Source organism: Arachis stenosperma, chromosome 8 (genome assembly GCF_014773155.1).
Source record: "Arachis stenosperma cultivar V10309 chromosome 8, arast.V10309.gnm1.PFL2, whole genome shotgun sequence".
NCBI classification, from domain to species: Eukaryota; Viridiplantae; Streptophyta; class Magnoliopsida; order Fabales; family Fabaceae; genus Arachis; species Arachis stenosperma.
In genome coordinates, this window is record NC_080384.1 from 38,839,455 (window position 1) to 38,857,241 (window position 17,787).

At 33.3% G+C, this 17,787-nt stretch overlaps 1 protein-coding gene across 2 annotated transcripts; it reads right to left on the reverse strand.

Moving 5' to 3' along the window:
* Nucleotides 1-968: 968 nt before the first annotated feature.
* Nucleotides 969-4,960, reverse strand: LOC130944275 (G-type lectin S-receptor-like serine/threonine-protein kinase At4g27290). 2 transcript variants are annotated; one of them, XM_057872534.1, is made up of 8 exons: nucleotides 4,894-4,960; nucleotides 3,477-4,762; nucleotides 3,201-3,341; nucleotides 2,581-2,741; nucleotides 2,125-2,335; nucleotides 1,785-2,022; nucleotides 1,540-1,690; nucleotides 969-1,437 (listed from the first exon to the last, which is right to left on the reverse strand). In XM_057872534.1, the coding sequence occupies exons 2-8, from the start codon at nucleotides 4,723-4,725 to the stop codon at nucleotides 1,132-1,134; spliced, it is 2,457 nt and encodes an 818-aa protein (XP_057728517.1). In that variant the 5' UTR covers nucleotides 4,726-4,762; nucleotides 4,894-4,960; the 3' UTR covers nucleotides 969-1,131. The 2 variants fall into 2 exon arrangements, with proteins under 2 accessions (XP_057728517.1, XP_057728516.1); XM_057872533.1 differs by having other exon boundaries at nucleotides 3,477-4,951.
* Nucleotides 4,961-17,787: the final 12,827 nt, after the last annotated feature.

Here is a 17,787-nt window from a genome sequence, read left to right on the forward strand (position 1 = left end):
GTTAGGATAATTTTAGACGTCCATTTAATTATATTTTAAAATTTTTATGTAGTTGTTAATTATATATATTGTTATTTGTATGAACTTAGTATACTACTATGAATATTGCTTCTTTCAAACAGTTACTGCAACAAACGGTCAACCAGCTCTCACGTGCTCAAAGCAAATGTGGGTTCTGAAAATAAGATGATCAAGAAACTTGTGTTGAAATATATATAGTCTTCATGAATGCAATTCTTCTAAATCTGTTTTCAATTACGATAAAGGGAAATAAAAACAATCTACATATAATCTCTTCTAGTCCGATCCACTTCAGTGCTTGTCTATTAGAGAAACACATTTGGATTACGAAATTTGTAAGTCTGATTCTTAATAAGTAGGTGCCCCAATTACATTATTAGATAAGTTAAATTCTAATATCTGGGTCTAGTTTACCTTAAAAACTAATTTAAAGAAAAAGAATTACTTCACATTTATAAATTCTGTACAAATTTTATTATTGAGATTTAATGTAAACTTTTTTGAAGCATATATTTATATCATATAAAAATTGATACCAAAGTATTTTATATACAAGTAATGACATAAAGATTGCTTATAATTTTGTGATATTTGCATTTTATTGTAGATGTCATTTTATTATGAAATAAAGTATATCTATCTTTTCAATTTTAACTTAACTAGATTTAAATCCACACCAGAAAAAACTAAAAATCAAGATATACGAGTTTACTTAGATTTTATAATATTTTTAGTACGATAAAACTATGTATATATATTGTTAGAAACAAGAGAATAAATTAGAAAAAAGATTTGTGTATTATTGAATGTATTCAAGTTGTTTGAAATGATATAATATAAAAAAGTATTTATAGATGCTAAAAGAATCGTAATAATAAAAACGTAATATTCTATAATAAATATTTAGATATACTAAATAATTTTAATGAATGTTAATTGATCCTTATATATTCTTACATATATAACACCTAGATAATGACAAATATAAATCAATGCATAAAAGGACTAAACACTTCTCTATGTCATGAAATGCTATATTTATTTATTATTGTATATTGAATTGGCTTATCATTGTGATAATCTACGAGCTTATCAATTTTGAATCAAAATCTATCGGGGACAGATCTGAGTAACTGTCAGATTATTAACAGATAGTATTTTATTGTTGCTTGATGAAGAACCGTTACCAACCACATCTTTCTCAATAAAGAACCCTGGCTTCTTTGGCTGAGGCAATTCCCATTCACTACTCAGCATCGTAAGTACACACGACATGCTTGGCCGATCTTCTGAATTTCGTTGCACGCATAGCAGACCAACATGAATTGATCTTAGGACTTTTGGCAAATCAATTGACTCTTTGATAGATGGATCAACTATTTGTAAGCACTTGCCTTCTGAGAAAAGTGTCCATGCCTGCATTTGTATATATTTCAATAAGCACATAAATTAGGATGATGCTATTTGGTTGGAACCTATAAATGAATACGGAGGACAAACAAAAACACTTATGCTTACATGCCCAAGCAGATTAAAATTGTGATCAATATGGATGAATCCTCTATTTCTCTTCCCGCTAACTATCTCTAACACCAGTACTCCGAAGCTGTAGACGTCAGATTTTGTTGAGTATATCCCATCAACTATGTACTCCGGTGACAGATAGCCACTGTGCAAAACATGAACAAACAAATTTGAATCAAGAAAGAGCTATTACTTTCATTTTATATTCCTCTCTACATGTCATATAATTAGCCACTTACTAAGTTCCAACAATGTGCCTTGTATTTGCTTGGTTTTCATTTCCTACAAAGCTTCTTGCTAGTCCAAAGTCCGAAATTCTAGGATTCAATTCGTCATCTAACAAAATATTTCCAGCCTTAAGATCTCTATGAACTATTCTATGTCTTGAATCTTGATGAAGATAGAGAAGACCCCTAACAATTCCATTAATAATAAGAAAACGCTTTGGCCAGTCTAGAAGCTTTCCCTTCTCACAATCTGTTTAAAAGAAAATGAGTTGCACTAATTTTCTGATGAGGTTCTGAACCATATGTAATCTTTGTTAAATAAAAGGAAGAATATGGTTCAAGGGAATCAAACCAAATATAAAGAAGTCCAAGCTTTTGTTGCGCATAAATTCATAAATCAATATTCTCTCCCCTGCTTGAATGCAATACCCTAATAGCTTCACTAAATTTCTCTGCTGAAGTTTGGCAATATGCATAACTTCATTTTTGAACTCTTGGAGTCCTTGGCTTGAATTTTGTGAAAGTCTCTTGACAGCTATTTCCCGTCCATTTTCCAAGATACCCTAGAAATTGCAACCATTGTAAGCTACAAAATATACATATTTAACTTGACATATATTTGCTTCAATTTTATCATTTCAGCAGAGTTATTGAAGTATTGAGTAATCTAGTTGTAAGATATTTTCTTTTCCTTTTGTTTTACTATACAAAGGTGAGATCTGCTACATATTGACAAGAACAAACTTGATCAAGAATATTATGCATTCTAGACTAAGGGATCATACTTTTCTTTTTCCCATTAGATTACCTTATAAACTGATCCAAAACCACCTGTCCCTAGTATACTGTCGCTTGAAAAATTACTTGTTGCAGAAGTAATTGTGCACATATCAAATAAAGGCAGTTCCAGATCATCCTCATCATGGTGACTATTTATTGCACCTGATTCTGTTTCTTCTTTTATCTTTCCTGCAAAGTAGCATGTAATGAGTTAAAGAAAAAGAAACAAAAATGTCTAATAAGCTCATTGTTCCATGCTATTATAACTTCTGCTCTTCCCCAATAATTTAAAAAAAATATGATAGATGTAAATAGAACTACCAACATTACTTTTCTACCATTGTCAACAAGTACAAGACTACCATTACTGATTAACATTACTAGTTAGTTAGTTCTCTGTTGAGATTTTTATATAGGGTGGATGATGCTTATTAGTTATTACAGATTAACCACATTTCAGATGAGAGATATAACGAAACCATGGGGACAAGATAATTTTGTCATGTGACAAACCAAAGTTAAGCTTCTTGGACAAAGAACATAGGTCTTGATCATATTCATAGGTTAAACTTATCCTAATCTGTAATTAACAGTTTGGATAATATATATAAGAATCCAAGAATCACATAATTAAGATTGCTTAATTACCTTTGTGAGGCTTCTTCCATCCATAGATGATGAAGGCCAAGCATAGGATCAAAATTCCAAAAGATAACACACAGCTTACGGCAATGATAATCTTTCGCTTCCGTTTCTTGGACTTCGTTGATCTATTTTGTTCAATTGCTTCTGCAAAATGTTCATTTAAAAAAATAATAATAGAAAATTAAAAAAACAGAGGAAATAGTGAGAAATAAAAAAGTATGAAGCAAATAGTTAAGGGGAAAAAATGCAAAAGGGAAGAAAAATTCCAAAGTATAGTACCTACTTCTATCCCTGCCATCTTTATATAAATATCTTCATCAGATGCACTCATCACTTTCATATCTATGAGATTACCAAACCAAAGTAAACAACCATTAGGCCCTTTTCTGACATCCAAAGCTGCATAAGCCATACAAGAGCAATCGTTCCAGCACAAGATCCTACAATCCTCAAGTCTCATGCTTCTATTAAACCGTGTCCCTTCAGTGTCTGGTAACTTTAGCCCCGAAAACTTCACAAACCCATCTGAATGATTGCAACTCAATGAAGTTCTCCTGACACAACCACTTGATGAATCAGTTGTATTCTGCACAAATCCATCCAAGCAATTACACATGGGAAACCTGTTTGTATCACAACTAGCATATGCTCCACATTTTCCATAGTAATCACAGTAATCCACCGGTAATTGCGAAATTGTGGTCCAACCTGTATTTCCACCACTCCAAGTCGTCCGGTGGCTGAATCCGTCCGATGTTACCTGAAGCCTTTGATGCACTGAACTATCAACAAGCCAAAATATACTGTATACTTCTTCCTCATCAGAAATTATGCTAAATCTAAATACAGAGTCATTTTTCAACTGTGGTGCCCCACTAAACTGAACACCATTCCATGATCCAAAACGAAATCTTTTTGATTTGCCTTCTCTTAATACTAATTGCAGATATCCATTAATATCGAATTGATAGCTAAAGCTACCTTGAGAAGGATCATCAGAGCTTTTCCATGATGTTATCAACCAATTTAGTCCTGTAGCTAAGTTTCTTCCAAACTTCTGTCCAGGCAAGATTGTGTCGCCTGGATAGTCAAAACTTTGCCAAAGAAAATCAGCACTGCTACTGCTGTCATCCTGCACAACAAAATTCCCAGAATTCCAAAGCTTTGCAACCGGATTTCGTGCCGATCCTGTCGTGTTGGATGACCAGATAAGACTATTATTACTATCAAGAAGGACTAGAATTCCGGTGGTATTGACCTTCAAAACCCCTGAGGAGTCAGTGAGGGGTTTTTCTCGGTTTGCAACCCATACTATTGCCTTTGTTGGATCTTTGTTATACCAAATTCCAACATAACGGTTCTTGGAAGTTCCAGGGCTGAAGAATCCCAATGCAAAGGTTTCATCTGCTGAAACTAATGTCTCACCATCACCGATAGATTGCAGTGTGTTAATTGTGTCTCTTGGAGCACAAAATGCTATTAAATTCAGCAGAGAGAAGCATAACAGGAGAAGGCTAAAGGCTTCCATCAATTGTTTATATTCTTCTTGACAGTGTCAATAATATCTATGAAAAAGCAGAAAAAGAGTTAAGTGACTGTATACTATAATAAGATATCACGGCCATACCTTGTAAAAGATTGACATTTATGTGAGTTAGCTTTCAGACATGAATTCCTTCTAGAGAGAACAACTTACACAATCTTCTTTGGACATGGAAAGTAGAGAATGGAAGCTTCTTGATGTGTTGATAGTGTAAAACTTTCTAACGAAATTATGTTTATACTTCCAAGTTCATACATAAAAATAATAAATATCCATGGGTATGCTTATTTACCGCTCCCATTTTGTAATTTTTAGACCTAACTATTTATGTACAAGTAACTTATAGAAAAATATAGTCGGATACTCATGAAATTTAATTATATCAACCACGTATGCGTTGAAATGTTGGTACTATTTTCAATTTAAGGTATTTGAGCTTGACCTTTTTTGCGTAACTTTTATTTTACTTAAAGTTAGTCTTGCAAGAATGTATTACGTCATCAGCGAACTTTATCACAAGATTGGATATTTAAATCTTAAGAAGTTCTTTTATAAAGTGATGAGTGTATCATTTATTACTCTCAACTCTGAAACTGAGATCTTGTATATATTTATATTATTATTTATTAGAACATCTCTAATACTGGACCTAATTTAAATTTTATTTTAAATTTTATAAAATAATATAAATATTTGTGAGATTATATATTATAAATAATAATTTAAAATTAAAAATAAATTTATTCTTTTAATACTTAATCTTAGTTTAGTTAAAATTTTATATTATTTTTAATTATTTTATTAACATAATCTTTTGAGCGATAAAATTTTATTAATTTTTCATTAAGATGATACCATATTTCTTAAGTGATACTAATTTTATTTTATCAATTAACTCTAATACAGATTTCAATTATAAATTAATTTATTTTTTAGAAATAAAAAAAATACTCTAAAAACATTCTATTAAGATGTTATATTATCTCTCGATGATCTTTTTTCCTTGTTTTCACCAAGACATAAACAATTAACTTTAAGTTTCAACTAAGTAAACTTTAGAAAGATTTTTCATTAAAATAGAAAAAAAATATTTATTGAAAATAAAAGTTAGATGATCTATATTAAAAGTCAGAGTTTAAATCCTGTTTTGCGTATATAATATTGTAATTATCTAATAGTCTGTAACTAATTTTTGAATAAAATTTCATGATAATTTAGTTATTAATTTATTAATTTAAAAAATATCATAAAAAATTAAAAAAAAGGTTTAATATTGATTTAAATATAAGACAAAAGTTAAAAAAAATCTTGGCCAGTTAGAATTCCTGCGATATTATTCCATTCCATATGAAAACATGTTTCTCAGTAAATTATTGTGCAGAAAGGCTATGGACTACGGACGAGGAAGAAAAACTTGACAGTTTCGGTCAACCAGGGAAATGTTGACTGATATTAATTTATTATTTTATTTTCGATTATATTGACCGATGTTATATATTTGATTATTTGCGGCTAGATTAGTAATTTAGTCATTGGGCAACAAGAAAATTATGGGTTAGAGTTGACCTCAACAAAACTGGAGAAAGAATAGTCAAGCATGTGCTGATAAAAATCAGAAATAAGTGTCCGTATACATTTCCCATATGGAAAATTTGCGTGTCTGTGTCATTTATATACTCTTCTGTGTATATTTAATTTGGACAAATCTGTTCGGATAGAGTTGTTTATTCAAGTCGCTATGGTTAAAATAAGGTGCGGATTTAGGGTATATTTTATCCTATTTTATTTGCATTTCTAATATATTATAGGATATATATGTAAAAATTATGTATGTAGTGAAAAAAGTGAGTATTGAACTCACAATCTTTTTCTTATAAAAATTTAAATTGACCATTAAATTAGTTGATGATCATATTATTTATAATTTTATATTAAATTTCTTGAAAATTTTATTATTTTTAATTTTAATTTTAATTTAAATTTAGTTTTTTATTTTCTATTTTATTAATATATATGAAATTTAGAATGGTTGAATTTTATATTTGCTTGAAATTTTTTTATTTTTCTGCGGGTAGGGTTTAAAACTATAGGGTGCGGATAGAGTCGGGTAGGGTAGGGTTTAAAACTATAGGGTGCGGGTAGATTTAGGGTTGAGAAATTCTCAACTTGCAGAAAGGGTAGGGTAGAATTTTAAAAAAGTTTTCAACTCGCGGGTAGAGTTAGGATAAAGCCCAAATGAGTAAATACCCATAGTCATCTCTGAGATTCGCAAAAATACCTAATGTGATCCTCGAGATCCCAATTTTCCCATTTTAGTCCTCCAAATAGAGCTCCGAGCACTCATAGTGGTCTTTGAGAATTTTTCTGGTGATGAGTCATCACCGGAGCGCTAACATGGCATCGGTTTGCCACGCTGGAGGGTTCTAAAAAGTCGTCATTTTGCTTTGGCATCCTTGAGTGCCAAAAACGACGCCGTTTAGATGTTACTTAGCATGAATAACAGTTTTCTATCCAATACAAACACTTCACTCATCTCTTCTTCTTTCACCCTCTGCCTTTATGTTCGTCTCTTTATCAATGGCGTTACCGTAGGGTTCTATTTGCTGGGTTGGGAAGTTGAGAGAAGAAGTAATCCGACCGAAAGTTCTTTTCGTTCTTCCCCTCTTTCACCAGAAATACGAGGTTCCGACATTGTGATTAGACTCAGGGTAACCTTCCTTTTTTTACTTTGCATTTTCAATACAGTGTTGGTTGATGTTATGGAAGTTGTTAGTGTGGTTGAGGTTCAGGAGTTTTGTTGTCATTGTAGTGTCTAGGGTTTGAAGGTTGGCTGAAATTTTGTGGGGTTGTCGTATTTTATCCAAATGAAATAGGGATATGGTAAACAATATATGCAGAATTGAAGAAAAAATGTGTTCTTGTGGTGTTGATTTTATTTTATTTTTTTTAATAATGCATTAAGCCTTCAAAATCTGCCTGTATTAAGTGAAAATTTTGAATTTCTTGCAGATAGAAGAGAGATTGGACACCATGTTTCATTATGGGGGTGACTTCAAAAAGAATACAAAAGGGATTATGGTATATTCTCCGGACAACATGGCCGATGCTACCGCTGTTGCTACTATAGCTGCCGAAGTGGTTGAGAAGAAGAAAAAAGATGAAGGACATCCTGCGCCTGAGCAGCAAGTCGAGCAGCCCCAAGACAATGGTGGCCAAGGTGATGGGGAAAGCAATCCCATTTTACAACCCATGGAGATCGAGATATCTCAGCCAATTGCTTCTGAGGAAGAGGCATCTTAACAGGTAACTGAAAATTTATATATTCATACCTTTATGATTTAAGTGGATCAATTATATTTAATGCCAATTTTTTTCTCATATAGGATCATAGTATGAAAAAGCATTCGAAGCTGTCATCAAGAAGAAGATCCTATCTGCCGGCAACCTCTCCAACAGTGAACCTCTTGCAAGGTGTATCTTCAGCAACAGCAACAGCAACAAAGTTTGCCAACTTGATGAAGTTCATTCCAATGCTCGGATTTAAGCCACCAAGAAAGAAGAATTAAAGACTTTAGATAAATCTGTATAGGGGCTTCTGTTTTATGTAATTAGTCTTTTTCAATGGACAATGAATAAATGGTGAATTGTGATCCTTTAAGCTTTTTTGTGATGTCTTGCTTTTGAGGAAGCGATTGATAACAGCTTCATGTTCCTTGACTGTCTTTTATCTTTGTCATTTGTTGTTTTTTGCTAAACAATGAAATTTATCTTAATACACTATACTTTGTGGTTTACCAATTACTTTTGTTGCCTTATTCAACCTTTACTGATTTTGGTTCATTTCATGCACAAACATAAATAACAATAATTTCATAGTTAACAACACTTTCATTCCATCAACAAGCAGTTTTTTTACATCTATTGCTAACAGGAACCCTAAACCACCAACTCATTCATCATTTACAATACAGGATAACCATCAACACTATCAATACAGACACAACTAACACTAACAACTGGGTAATCACTTTTTGCATATGGACATCCTCCTCTAACCTCCGAAGCCTCCAATCAAAGTTCACCTACACTTCATAATCATCACCACAAGATTCTAACTTATCAACCTGTTTCTCATTCTCAGAATTTGCCCAGACAAAAAGTCCGCACCATCTCTTTTCACTTGTCTGTAACCAAGAAGAGATCAAAGTTCAGACAAGAACAACAGAAGAACAGTGAGGTAAGGACAATCATAACAACAAAAGTAATTTTTTTAACCCACATTATAATTGGGGCAACCATAAAATGGCTTGTTTAGATTTGAATCCATGCCAGACCATCTGAGAACCGGCCGGCAGCCACAACCGCACTATTCTGGTAGTCCCGATCTTCTGCTCTTCGTTGGCATTCTCGTCCGGTTCCAGCTAGATGGGGAACGAATGAGGAGAGAGCGATGAACAAGAAGAAGAGATGAACTTTATGAAAATTTGGGGATTTAGGGTTAGATATAATGGGAGGGACCAACGTGGGTACAAATTGGAAATTAGTCAGCTCAGCTAGCCATTGGAGCCCTCCAGCGTGGCAAACCGAGGCCACGTCAGCGCTCCAGTGATGATTCATCACCAAAAAAATGTTCAGGGACTACTATGAGTGCTTGGAGCTCTATCTGAAGGACTACAGTAAAAAAATTAGGATCTTGAAGATCACATTGAATAGTTGCGCGAATCTCAAGGACAACTATGGGTATTTACTCGAGTTCAAACCCTACCATATTGTACTTATTGCGAGCCCTAATAGTAATATTTCATTGGTAAACATAGAATGAGTTTTAAGTGGGCTAGCCCGCTAAATAGATGGGCTAATATATTTAATCTTTTTAATTTTTTATTTTTATAATATTTTAACAATTTAACCTAAATATTTCAAATTCTAGGTATAATATCTCAGGTTTTAACTCATTAACTTATTAAAAGAAAAAAGATTTGATCCAAAGTTGATATTTTGCCCGAAACTTGATTTATTTTGGTGTTTTAATTAAAAATTGTGTATTCAGAAAAAAAAATCAAAAATAAAAAATTTAATGCATTGTCAAGTTTTTTATTTTTTTTTGGTCGATGATGCATTGTCTAGTTTAGTTTGACAAACTTCTTTTAAATGGATCAAACTTTTATTTTAAAAGCTCATATATATTTGATGCATAATTGACCGGTCCATTTAAACGGCAGACATAAATAAGCGAGCTTAAACAATAAAGTTAGCCTATTTGACATCTTTAGTTTTAAGAATCTTTACAGAGTTAAGGATTGATGGTTGGGCTATGGCAGGAACATTTATCAGATTTCTATACGTGTTTTTTGGGAGTTTAATTTCTTTACTTGCTTTATTAAATTGATATAGAAAGGTAACTTGTGATGCTTTTGTTTAGTTTTTATGTTATACTAAATTTAGATCTGCGCTGAATATATTAATTAAGGAAATGATAATGTCAACCGTATTTTGATAATATTATTCTTTATATATTTTTTTATATTGTATTTTATACAAATTTGTAAAAAAAAAAAAAGAGTATCAATATCGTCTTCTTATAAATTAATATAAAATTTAATACTACTATAGAAAATAAAAAACCAAATAATTTCAGCAGTTACCTTTATTTGTTTTTCTTTTTGTCTTTTATCAAGGTTTGTTATTTTTAAGTAGTTACTTTTATTTAATATTTTTATTTTTTTAGGTTATATTTAAATACTGTAAACCAAGAATAACACTATTAGATGTAATACAAATGCATATATAATTTTCAATAACTAAAAATAAAATTTAATTTTCTAATTGTATTTTTCATAAATTACGATACCATATATTTTGAACATTATTATTATAACTAAATAATATTAAAAATATAAAATATTAAAATGGTAAAAAAGTGAGATAGAGGTGACAAAGATAATATATAATCAATAAACACAATTAAACAAAAGAAAAAAAATTGTAAAAACATATATGTTAGTGTTCTAAAAAATTTATCTTTTAATACATAAGGAGTCAATTACTTAGTAAAATAAGAAAAAAAATTGATTATAAAAATAATTGTACAAAATATTAGCAAGAATGAATGAGAGAAAGAGCAAGAGTAATGGGATTATGTGAAAATGATTAAAAAAAAAGTGTGAAGTGGATGTTGATTTATATAATAAATATGAATAAAAATGAGTATAAAAATAAGAAAATAAATTTAGTAAAAATAATTTGAGAATGAGTGAATGAGAGAAAATACATTATGTGTAGTTAATAATGAGTGAGAATTAATAATTATAATAAGCGAGAAAAATGAATGTAATTGTAATAGTTTATAGAAATAGTATAGATAAAAAATAAATTTGGATGGTAATGCAAGACAAAGATAGACATTTATATAATATAATATTGATGGTTTTCAGTGGCTAAGAGAAGGGGGGTTGAATCTTAGCCTCTTTTTTTTTGAATTACACTTTCTAGTTTTTAAGGAGACTTTTTGATTTTTGTCTCGTCCCTAGTCACGAGACTTTTATTTTTGTCTCGTCACTTGGCACGAGATATTTTTGGTTTTAGCTCCTGTGCAGCAGAAACAGAAATGGAATAGAAGAGAGAGAAAATTACACCCAGATATATCCTGGTTCAGCTGCTAAGTGCAGTGCAGCCTACATCCAGTCTCCATCACAACAATGATGGAATTTCACTATAATCTTCTAGATTACAAACTGTAAAGTGCTAACCCAACTTATAAGGAAATTCCCACAAAATTATGAAACACAACATAGATGAACAAAAGAACTCTAAGGACATCTATGGCTTTTTCTTTTAATTTTGCACTCTCTGCCTTTTTTCGCTCTATGGCTTTTTCATACAAACCTCACTGTTTGTCTTTTTTCATGAGACTCAAAACATGACAAAATTAAACAGAAAAATACAAAACAGAATACATTGAAGGAGAAAAAAATCTGTAAGTTTAGGTAGCTCTGAGACTTCTGTGCCTTGCACTCTCAATGCTTACTTCTAACTCCTTGCTTCAAACCATGGTTGTTCACCCTTTTTATAGAAGAGTGAAACCTCCACAGTTGAAACCAAACAAACCAAGCTTAACTTCTTCTCCATGCAAAACGAAACCGGTTCGGCCAGAGAGAGAGAAGAGGTAACCCATGCAAAACCCAACATGAAAATACCTCTAGTCCTTCCTTGGTCATCACTCTTCATCAATCCGAGCGCTCCATCTTTGGCTTGCTCTCCAAGATGGATTTCTGGCCCTTGATGCTTCATGATGATGATGGCTTCGTCTGCTCCAATCTCTGCCTCTTCCATCACTTCGCCACTCTAGCTACTTCCTGTGGTGGTTGAGCAGAATCAGAGACAAGCCATGCCTCCAAAGATCTCTTACTTGCTGGCCGAATCTCCTTCTACCATTTTTGGTATGAAAAAGCCAAGATCTCATCACACAATCTTACTACAAGTGATAAGAATCTCAGCTACTACATTTTTTATGTTTTCTTGCCATCATCATGATGGTCTTGTAGCTTGCTCTTCCTTCATTTCGGTATCCCATTTTTGCTTTCATGGCATCCATTGTTTTCTGGTTAACGACCGAAGAGAAGAAAGAGATGAGAGAGAAGAAATAATCTTGGAAGAAAAGCAATTTAATGGAATAAACAAAATTAATTTAGAAAAAGTTGCTTTTACTTCCCTTAGGTGGAGTAACGTGAAGCATAATGATTTCCATCAAATCAAAGTCAAATTCTCTCTCATGTTCCCAATGCTAGCAGATTAAATTTGAAATCCATCCAAAGAGAGAAATAGAGTTCGTTGGAAAGCATAAGGCAAATGATAACATTTGCTTTTCTGATGGATTTTTGGATCAAGCATTGGATCACTTAGCAAAATCTTGGGCTTGTAACAATAACAAAATTAATTTGGCCCATAATAATAACTAGCTTCAGCCACAATTGATTTGGACATTTTTGTTTCAAAGTTGAGCTAATATTAACACACTTGGGCTTGTCAATTTATTTTGTTTTGGCCCAAAATTAATTCAGCTATACTCATCATACATTCTTGCATTAAATCAAAGCTGAATATAATTGGGCTTGCACCAGAATTTTATTTTCGGCCCAATTAATAAAACCTGCAATAAAATTATTAATTAACATATGTTAAATGAACATCAATTTAATAATTTTGTAATTTATTATTTTAATAATGTTTGTTCATCATCAAAATTAAATTAGAGTTTTTCAAACTCATCAAATATTAATGTGGTAAAATTATAAAATGATAAAATATTAAGTTGACTTCTGATTGTATGATAATATTAATATTAGTTTTTATATAATATAAATAGATAGATTGTTTTAGTTTTCTTGTTCTCGGTTGTTGTGTTGTAATTTGAATTCATTGTATTCTTGGTTTTCTGTGAGAGACTTGATTATAAAAAGGTGATGAGTTTGGAAAACTCTTATTTAATTTTGATGATGAACAAACATTATTGAAATATTAAATTACAAAATTATTAATTTGATCTTAATTCATATTTGCTTAATTAATAATTTTGTTGTGCAGATTTTGTGCTGGGCCAAAACAAAAGAAAATTAACAAAGCCCAACTGTTGCATTATTGTTTCAGCTTTGTGTTTAAAGCTAGTTATAATTGGGCCAGAATAAATATTATTGTTGCAAGCCCAAACAAATGCTTTCTTGTGTGCTTTCCATGCTTGATCCGAAATCAATTTTATCAGGAAAGCAAATGTTATCTAAATGGGCCAGCTTTGATCATAAGCCCAAATTATATTAAGTGATAATAGGTTCCATTCTTGGTCCGAAACAAAAGGAAAAATGAAAGCATAGTGCTTCCAACGGAACCAAGTATTAACCATGTGATGGATTTCAAAATCTATTACATTGTTAATTAATGCATGGGGAACATGAAAGAGAAAAATTCAGCTGAAGTGATTGATGGTTATTATGACTTACACGCCACTCTATGCTAGGGAAGTAAAAGCAAGCTATTCTCATTCAATTTGATCAACCACTTTGTATTGCTTTTCTTTCAGATTTCTTTTATTCTCTCTCATCACACTCTTCTTCTTTCTTCGGTCCTTATCCAGAGAACCATGGATGCTACACCAAGCTACTATCATCGAAAAGAAGGAGTTGCATGCATCAAGACCATCAAGCTAATGATGGCAAGAAAACATACCAAAAGAAAGATGAGCTGTGGCTGAGATTACTACCAAATGTGGTTAGATTTGGTGAGGTAATCTTGAGCCTTTCATGCTCAAAAAAGGATGCTGAAGATTCGGCCAAGAGGGAGATTCTTGAAGCATGGCTTGTCTTCGATTCTGATCAACCACCACAGGGAGTAGCTAGAGTGGCGAAGTGATGGTTGAAGGCAGAGATTGAAGCAGATGAAGTCATTATCATCATGAGGCATCAAGGGCCAGAAATCCATCTTGGAGAGCAAGCCAAGGATGGAGAGCCCGGATTGATGAAGGGTGATGATCAAGAAAGGACTAGAGGTAATTGCATGTTGGTTAATGCATGGTTATCTCTTCTCTCTCTGTGTGGCCGAACCGGTTCTGTGTTTGTTGAAGGAGGAAGAAAGTTGGTTCGGTTTTGGCTTCAAGTGTGGAGGCTTTCCTCTTCTTTAAAAAGGGGGAACAACCACTGTTTGAAGCAAGGAGAAAATTTGAGAGTGCAAGGCACAGAGTTCTCAGAGCTACCTGAGCTAACAGTTTTCTCTTCTCCTTCAATGTATTCTGTTTTGTAATTTTTCTGTTTAATTTTGTCATGTCTTGAGTCTCATGGTAAAAGGCAAACAAGTGAGGTTTGTATAAAAAAAAAGCCATAGAGCGGAAAAAGGCAGAGAGTGCAAAATTAAAAGAAAAGCCATAGATGTCTTAGAGGTCCTTTGTTCATCTATGTTGTGTATCATGATTCTGTGGGAATCCCCTTGTAAGTTGGGTTAGCACTTTACAAGTTGTAACAGATTGATTATAGTGAAATTCCATCATGTTTGTGATGGAGACTGGATGTAGGCTGCACTGCACTTAGCAGCCGAACCAGGATATATCTTGGTGCAATCTTCTTCTCTTTCTACTCTATTTCTGTTTTCTACTACACAGGAGCAAAAGCCAGAATTATCTCGTGCCAAGTGACGAGACAAAACAAAAAGTCTCGTGGCAAGGGACGAGTCAAAACAGAGTTGCTCGTGTCCAGTGACGAGCAAAAACAGAAAAGTCTCTTCTGAAGGTCAGCAAGTATTAGCTTCAAAAAGGGGGCTAAGATTCAACCCCCCCTTCTCTTAGCCACTGAAACCATCAAAAGGGAATCTTTAGAGAGCCTAATTTTGATGACCAATAAGAATAAAAAATTTAACTGAATTCCTACCTAAGGATGATAATTGTATTAAAAATTTAAAATTAAATTCTATATGACAACACAAAGTCACGTATCACGTATGTATAACATTCAAAGAAGAGCATATAAACAATTCAATGGAAGCCTTTAGCTTTCTCTTATTCTGCTTCTCTCTGCTCATGGCTGTCTCTATTGCAAGAGACACAATCAACACACTGCAATCTATAAGTGATGGTGAGATATTAGTTTCAGCAGATGAAACATTTGCATTGGGATTCTTCAGCCCTGGAACTTCCAAGAACCGTTATGTCGGAATTTGGTATAGCAAAGATCCAACAAAGGCAATAGTATGGGTTGCAAACAGAGAAAAACCCCTCACTGACTCCTCAGGGGTTTTGAAGGTCAAAGACACCGGAATTGTAGTCCTTCTTGACAATAATAATAGTCTTATTTGGTCATCCAACACGACGCGATCGGGGCGAAATCCGGTTGCAAAGCTTTTGAATTCTGAGAATTTTGTTGTGCAGGATGACAGCAATAGCGACACGGAAGATTTTGTGTGGCAAAGTTTTGACTATCCAGGCGACACAATCTTGCCTGGACGAAGTTGGGAAGAAACTTAGCTACAGGACTAAATCGGAGGACAACATCATGGAAAAGCTCTGATGATCCTTCTCCAGGTAGCTTTAGCTATCAATTCGATATTGATGGATATCCGCAATTAGTATTAAGAGAAGGCCAAATGTGTTATCATACAATCTGGCTGAAGGTCAATCAAGCAACAGACCTCCCCTTTTCAATGGGAAAAATTATACCTATTGGAAGGAGAGGATGAAGATATTTGTACAAGCCGTGGATTACAGACTTTGGAAGATTATCTTGGAAGGTCCTAAATTTCCAACTACCACAAATGCTCAAGGAGTAATCTCCCTTAAACCAGAAGCAAGCTGGACCGAGGAAGATAGGAAGACGGTGGAGTTAAATGCCAAGGCAACCAATCTGCTCAACTGTGCCATCAGCTTTGAGGAGTACCGACGAGTATCACGATGCACAACGGCAAAGGAAATCTGGGACAAGTTGCAAATCACTCATGAAGGAACTACCATTGTAAAGAAAACTTGGACAGATATGTTAAACAGGGAATATGAAATGTTTACAATGAAGGAAGGAGAGTCCATCGATGAACTGTTTGAACGGTTCAATGCCATCACTGTTGGCTTAGATGCTCTTGGAATCACACATTCAGAATCTGTGCTAGTGAGAAGAGTGTTGAGATGTCTCACAAAAGAGTGGGAAACAAAAGCCTTAATTATTTCTGAGAGTAGTAACTTAGATTCCATGACACTTGATGATTTGAGAGGAAACTTACTTGCTTTTGAAAACTCCTATTTGAAAAAAGATTCAAAAAAGAAAGGAATTGCATTTTCTTCTGTGACTAACCCTCTGGATGATGAATCCAGTGATAACTCTTCTAAAAATGAGTTTGTGTTGTTTGCAAAAAAATTCAGGAAAATGGCAAAGCTCAAAGGCAAAGGCAGCAGCTCCAGGAGGACAAAGAAAGACCTTAGCAAGGTAACCTGTTTCAATTGCAAGGAAATGGGGCATTTCAAATCTGACTGTCCCAAGTTAAAGAAGGAAGAAAGGCCGAGAAAAGGAAAGAAGAAAGGACTAATGGCTTCATGGGAAGATTTGGAAAATGACTCAGTTGATGATGATGAAAAATCAGAAACCAAGTCCCAACAGTGCCTTATGGCAGATCACGTACATCAGGTAGTCTTTCATAACCCTGACACTGAAGATCTTCATCTTATGATAGACCACCTTTCTGAAAAAATAAGATGCTTTCTACTGGAAAATCAAGAACTTGAACAACAAGTCACCATTCTTCAAGCTGAAAACATTTTTCTAAAAGAAAAAGTGAGAGAGGCCGAAACTACTTGTGATCTTGTTGAAGAAAATAAGCAGTTAAGAGCCCAAATTAAAAGTTGTGAAAGTGACCATTCAGTCCTTGCATATGTGAATTGTTTTAAGCAAAATGAAGAGTTGCTTAAAGAGGTTAACAGACTTAAAGAAGACTTAGCCAAATTCACCCAAAGTTCTGAAAATTTGAATCAAATCTTGGATAGTCAAAAACCTCTTTATGATAAAGCTGGGCTGGGCTTTTATAAATCTGAAAAATCACATTTTGAAAACATTGCTTCATCTTCAAATGATGCAAAGTATCAAGACCCAACTTGCTTTAACAAAACAGCAACTCCAAGATTTTGTAGACTATGCAATCGAAATGGACACTTTCCTATCCAATGTTTCTTTGGTGAGAGAATGATTGGTGACAAAGTTTGTAAAGTTGATTTTGATTACAATGGTTTAGGACATAGAAGATGGTTTAACGTTAAAGGATCCAAAAAGATTTGGATACCTAAGGTCTCTTAAGCATTGTTTTGTAGGTGTGCCTAGCATCCAAAAGAAAAGAGAACACGTGGTACATGGATAGCGGATGCTCTAGGCATATGACCGGAAAGACAGCCTTCTTCATAAAGCTTGATGAATATGATGGAGGATTTGTCACTTTTGGTGATGATGCAAAAGGAAAAATAGTAGCTGTTGGGAAAGTGGGTAAAAATCTCTCATCTTGTATAAATGATGTCCTTCTTGTACATGGATTGAA